Raw genomic sequence first — 6418 nt, forward strand, 5'->3', positions numbered from 1 at the left:
CAATGGCTACAGTTTATGAGATCGGTGCAGTTGAATTAACTGCTGGAAATGTCACAATTGGTGTATCACCCGATGGTGTAGTCCATGACACTAAAACTGGGAGTATCACTGCAGTTGCGGAAGTAAAGTGCCTTTTTACAGCTCCACTACATGGGACAATACCTCCTCGATATTATCTCCAGGCCCAAGCTGAGATAATGGCCATGGAAGTGGAGTATGCTTTCTTTATAAGCTACAAAGAAAATGCAACGCGAATCTTCAAGATTGAGAAGGATTCTGAAACTTGGGACTTGGCAGTTGAGTGTGTTTCTTTCTAAGCAGAGACTAACAGAGAACAACTCCTTGTTCAAAGAGTTAAGCCATCTACCCTACCACAAACAAGTTCCAGACATCTGGAAGGAAAAGCATCAAAATTACCATACTTACCTGAAGTCACACAGCAAGTTGAGTTGGATCAAGCAGTCATGCAAGAAATAGATCAACATCTTAGCCCAGAACAGGCCACTGTTGAAGCTCCGGATGTTGCTGAACCTGCGACTGAAGTTTCTGCTCCAAGTACTGAAGACGACAATCCAAGAGATGCTGTTCATCAGGGCCTCACCAATGACCAACTGACCATTCTGTTTAATGACCTGTGTAGTGAAATCCAACAATGGACAGACAAGAGCCAAGAAGATCTGGAAAGAGTCATTTCAGACTGTGGACTTTTGTCAAAGTTGACTCTTGCAGAAATCAAAGTTATTGTTCGCTTTGTTAAGCACCATGTAAATCATCAGGTGAAGACATCAGGCAGCAAGGCAAAGATCCTTGCGGTTCTGAAGAAGGAATTGAAACTTCTTGGTGACTTCAAACTGCCACAGAGGACGAAACTTGTGCCATCACTTAAAACGCTCACTGGAAATGTGCTTCAGTCGACCAAGTATCCTAAGTTAGCTCTCAATGTTAGCTATGCTAATTGGACATTTCCCAGAGTTTTGGCAAAATGGAAACAGGAATCAAAAGTGGATTTCAACATGAATGTTGGTGGAAGTCAGCTGAACGATATTGAGTGGTTCTACATACCAGAGTGGTCTGCCTCCAGGTGTCAACTTGAAGGAAAGCAAATAGATATTCACCATCTACTGACAAGACACAGGTCGGCTCCCTGCAAAGGGGACTTGGGGCATGCAAAGAGAAGCCACTTTATTCATGTGAGCCGGAACAATGCCACAGCACTAAAGGGAGGAATGATGGAGCAGCAACTTAACATGCAGTAAACCGACTATGCAGTGATAACGTTCTCATCAGAAGTGGAGGACTGCTTAAGACAGGAAGGACATAGTCATTCAGCAAACCTATGTAGATATGTAAGTTGCATGAATATTTTTTAATAACTGCAGTTTTAAAAATGTGTGCCTAAAGCATTAACATCAAGAATTCAGCTTGTTATTACTATTAGTAATGCTAGTAATATGTAATTCTGATCCAGTTCAAATTTCATCCAACAAGTACTTTTGTAGATTTTGTCACTTTGTATTCAATTGTTGATAGGTTCCAGAATGGTTTCAAGCTTCTGATGAACCAGGAATACCAGTAATGGAGAGGTGTCAGAGGAAACAAAGGTATTATATTTAGACACAAAGGAAATATATATCTTAAATTGTAACACATTTGTAACCGCATTGTCTCTATTTGTCCTTATAATACAATGAAATCATTCCTATTGCTGTCATTATATTTAGTGGCATGAACTTGCAAAGGTTAAATGAGTAAAATAGATGCATTACGTTTATTGTATAAGTACCATCTTTTTTCAGGTACCGAAACTACTTGCTCTCATTATGTGATGTAAACAGATTTTCACCACCTGGGTTACCCTGTACCATTGTGGGAGGCTGTCATTGCTTCAGTGGATGCTGATTTGTTCATGTATGCTATTAGCAAGAGACAAACCTACAATAATAGAGCACTGAGCAGTCAACCTTGTGAGTGTCTCTTTTCGTGTCTTGCAACTATGCCTGGGGCAAGAAATGGTGTTCCAAGCTGTGTTGACATGGCCAAGATTTGTGGTGAATGCATCGTCCGACAAGACCCTGACAGGTGAACATATTCATGTTTGTGTGAATATATTATTGTCCGTGGGCTGTTGATGAAAATTGAATTCTTTCTTAAAATGCTTCAAGAACAGTTTAGGTCTCTGAGGGGCATTTCGAAGTTTGTATTTATTTTATTTTTTTTTATTTCACAAACTTCTGTCCATGTCTTTCCATAAATGATGCAAAGATTTATGTTGCAGGGGGTTTCCATTACGACTGTCAAATGCTCCAGTGTACCCACAGGTTGTGCTGGAAAGTGACAGAGCACCCCTACCAACAGCTGCTGAGCCCAGTTCCTATATACATCATATATCTGTGAAGGTATGTTGGCACGTGCTGTTCACTTAGACATTGAAACTTAAAAAACTTGTATTTCAAAATAGCAGTAAACCAAGAAACCTAATTCATGTGGGTATTTACTTCTCTTCACTCTGGTTTTATGTCTGAGATTTGTTTTGGATTTGATTGCCTGCTTAATGTATTACTTCTCCTCTGCATCCAGTCTTACATGTTGCACTATGTCCGTAAACAAGTCCCACTTTTTTCCAGGACCATCTTTTCGATGTTCCAAGTCGTAGAAGCCGTGCAAGGCGGTGTCCTCAAGGAATATCCAGTCTGCATGAACCTGGACGTGGTGGTGTGGGCGTCAGGAGCTATCATAAAGTTAATGAGTGCACAATTAATCCCTTGATCAGAGCAGGACTTCCTATCGGCCTTGCAGACAAGCAGCTTGCCAAGTGCTAGTGGATCAGTCTGCACAAGCAGCTAGCCAACTGCTAGTTTATCATGGGTTGTGTACTGTATCTGTCTGGACAATCGACTTGCCAAGCCCAGGTGTTTTAATCTGGACCAGCAACAAGTGAAGTCAAGTCAGAGTGCACCGTGGCCTCTGTACCATCCTGGACATTGCTCATGCATTAGACTGTTCAAGTGGCTGAATAGTTGAACAAGTCATATAATCTACACATGTAATGCTGTTACATGAAAAAACATACATAAGAAAGACTTTGAGAAACAACATTTATTGCAGAGGATAAACAATATGCACCTTGCGAAACTGAATTGTTAGTAATGTAATAAATCTAAGTAGATGAACTGTTTTTGTCTCATTTTTTGCAATGAAACGAATATGTACACTCTTTGAGCAAATATAATTGAAAAATAAACAGGCCAGACATCAGTATGCATTCTATATAGGCTCGGCATGAAAAATAATTAATAATTTCAGCTTGAAATAATAAGGTCTTTATGTCAGTAATTGACACAAACACTATCACACAGTTCACAGTCTGCACCTAGAGCTAACTTGGAAATAACTCAAACAATGAAAATACCTAGCTACTGTTGAAATGAATACTGCTAGACTAGTACATGAAACATAAAACAAATATAACATGTTCTGAGTATTTTCATTTTGCAACAAACGATCAAGAAAACTGAAATGCAAATGGCACGTTACCTGAGATTCATTATCACAAATTGGCACAAGAAAATATATGCTGAATAAAACAAACATGACAAAATAAATGACTCTGACGTGCAATCAGTTTTCGGAAATACAAACTAAATACCCACTGGATGAAGCTACTCTAACTAATGAATGCTATCTAATAAAGTAAATGCAAAGGGAAGTACAATGAAAAACAGCAATGAATTATGAAATGTGTGGCACAAATATCTCCCCACATTCTTCATTACCACGAATTGGCACAAAAAACATATGCTGAATAAAACATGGAAAAATAAATGACTTTGGCATGCAATCAATTTTCATGAATGCACAGTACTTATCCGCTCGACAAAGCTACTCTAGTCTACCTAATGTTTACTATCTAATGAAATGTAATAATCATATTGTACCCACAACCAATGTAAAACAGCAAAGACAACTGAAAATTAGAGCACAAATATATTCCCTGATTCATCGTTATCACAAAATATTTCATATATCAAACTTATACATGAGAATACAGTATCACAAAATATCACAGTTTGGCTTACATCACAACCACACCCATCATTTCACATTAAAGTTCTTCCCACATTTCACAGGCTTTGGGTCTGTCACAGTTATTTCGGCTTATATGTTTTGAAAGTGAATTCTTGGCTTTAAAACCAGTACCACATTTATCACACACATAGGGCCTCTGATCATTATGTTTTAATTTCACATGTCTCTCAACACTTGTTTTCCAGATAGATGAGTAGGAACACAAGGTGCAGGCATACTGGGGAACTTGATCATTATGGATAACTGAATGTGTTTTCAGCTGCGCGTTGGTCCCAAAACATTTGTCACATTCTTCACATTTGAATAGTTTTTCATGGAATGAAATGTGTCTGTTTCGCCTTTGTATTAAAAGTCTTTTTACACTGGCTGCATGAGTGTACTTTACCTCTGTGCTCTTTCACATGCTCCCTCATGCTACGAAAGGATCCTAGAATCATCCCACAGATCTTGCATTTTGTGACTCCAGTCCCCTTGTGTTCCTTGGCATGTTCTTTCAATCTTTGACTGGTGAGGTATTTGTTATCACAGTGAAAATTAAAATCTTTCACATGTCGCCTCAGGTGAAGTCCTAGTGATGCTTTACTTTCCACACTGTCCACACTGATGGATGCTTGACTCAAACTGTGAAGTAGTTTCCTGACTCTTTTGGCTGCCATCAACCACAGCAGAGATTCAGAAAATGTAGTGATATGTAATTCATATAATCAGTAGCACTTAATCGAGTACATTGTGCCAATAATTCATCTATGATGTCATCAATTATGTCATTAGTGTATTTCATGAACATATTTTCCTTAACATCTGATTGATAAAACAGAGACACATACCACTTTCCACTGATTCCAGTGATGATTCTGCACCTTCCACTGGTGTACTTTGTGTCTCTGGTATGACACAGTCGTCATCGCTTTCAATTACACTGTCTGGCACTAATGTGCACGTCAAGACTTCTATGTGATCAAATGGTATCTGAAAATATGTAACACTATTAGCAACACGTGATGAAATGTATTATAAAATACAATATTTCACTTGAAAAAAAAATCATAAATATAATACATAACACATAACAATGAAATGTTTTGTTACAAATTAACAGCAAAACGTAACATAATATTGGAAAAAGACTGGATAATGACAGTTTGGAAACTCATGTATGAATGTAAGAAACGAAACTACAAACATAACGCTACTGCAGTAGAAAATAATTTACGTGGGCGATTACCACCCTGCCATTGTCAATCTTGGAATTGTCGGATTCGATATTGGTTCTTAACACACTTTGTTTTACCATAATACATAAATATTAAAGAGAATCTAACTGTGAACATAGCCTATATAAGATTTTATTAAGAATGAAATGCCTGACAAACCAGAGAACGTACTTGATACTATTTCTTTTCCTTCAGCGAAGGCATCAGTTCTATACTTGAAACCCACTTATTTCCTAAATTGTAACTTGACAGTCACACTTATGAACACGTTTTGGTGGAATAATATCCCCGAAATTCAATGGACACAATGTCCAAAGGGGTACAAAAACATAAGTCACTGAAATTGTGGAAATAAACACTGACCTGAGAAACTTCGCTTCCAGTGTCCGCCATTTTCCCCCGCGCTTTGTCTGCCGGAAGAGGTGCCGTTGTTCGCATATGGTCGCAATTTGCCACATGTGGCCGAAGTACACACATTACCGTTGCTTTTGCTTCCAGTAGCGAACGTGTGTGTAACCGATGTTAATTGCTTTCTAGGCGATAATTATGGCTTTGTTTTCAAATTTGCAAGCTATGTAACGCATTCAATTGCTCTATGCTCGATAATCACGTAAACTGTTCCAATTTGTGGTCTTTCTATTCCGATAGATAGGAAGGCCTGTTATTCCGCCTCTTGGTCTCAGAATTAAGCCATTTCTTACTGCTTCTGGCATTGAGTTGGAAAATATAGCTCCCTCCTGTCTTCTTTCTTCTCCTCCTTGGCAGTTGGTTAGGCCACAAGTTGACCTAACATTAACTACATTTAAAAACTCAGAAACGAATGAATTACAGTATACACAAGAATATAGTCAATTGAAACATAAATATAACAATTATAAATCCTTATTTACAGATGGGTCCAAGGACGGTGGCGCAGTGGCTTGTGCCCTAAACACCCTAAACATAAACAATATATAATCTATTCCGACTCTCTTTCTTGTCTTCAGGCTATTAAAAATATTTCTTGTCAACATCCACTTTTAACTGACATTATTGAATTGTATAATAATCTTGCTACTGGCCAGTGTGACATCGTCTTCTGTTGGTTACCCAGCCACGTTAGCATTTCTGGGAATATG

General features: G+C 38.3%; 1 protein-coding gene across 1 annotated transcript; it reads left to right on the forward strand.

Annotated features, from left to right (window-relative positions):
• Positions 1-423: 423 nt before the first annotated feature.
• Positions 424-3101, forward strand: LOC137279071 (uncharacterized). The gene is made up of 5 exons (XM_067811549.1): positions 424-1252; positions 1531-1541; positions 1836-2079; positions 2276-2396; positions 2625-3101. The coding sequence occupies exons 1-5, from the start codon at positions 465-467 to the stop codon at positions 2817-2819; spliced, it is 1359 nt and encodes a 452-aa protein (XP_067667650.1). The 5' UTR covers positions 424-464; the 3' UTR covers positions 2820-3101.
• The last annotated feature ends 3317 nt before the right edge of the window (positions 3102-6418 follow it).

The sequence above is a fragment of the Haliotis asinina genome, chromosome 3 (assembly GCF_037392515.1).
Source record: "Haliotis asinina isolate JCU_RB_2024 chromosome 3, JCU_Hal_asi_v2, whole genome shotgun sequence".
NCBI classification, from domain to species: Eukaryota; Metazoa; Mollusca; class Gastropoda; order Lepetellida; family Haliotidae; genus Haliotis; species Haliotis asinina.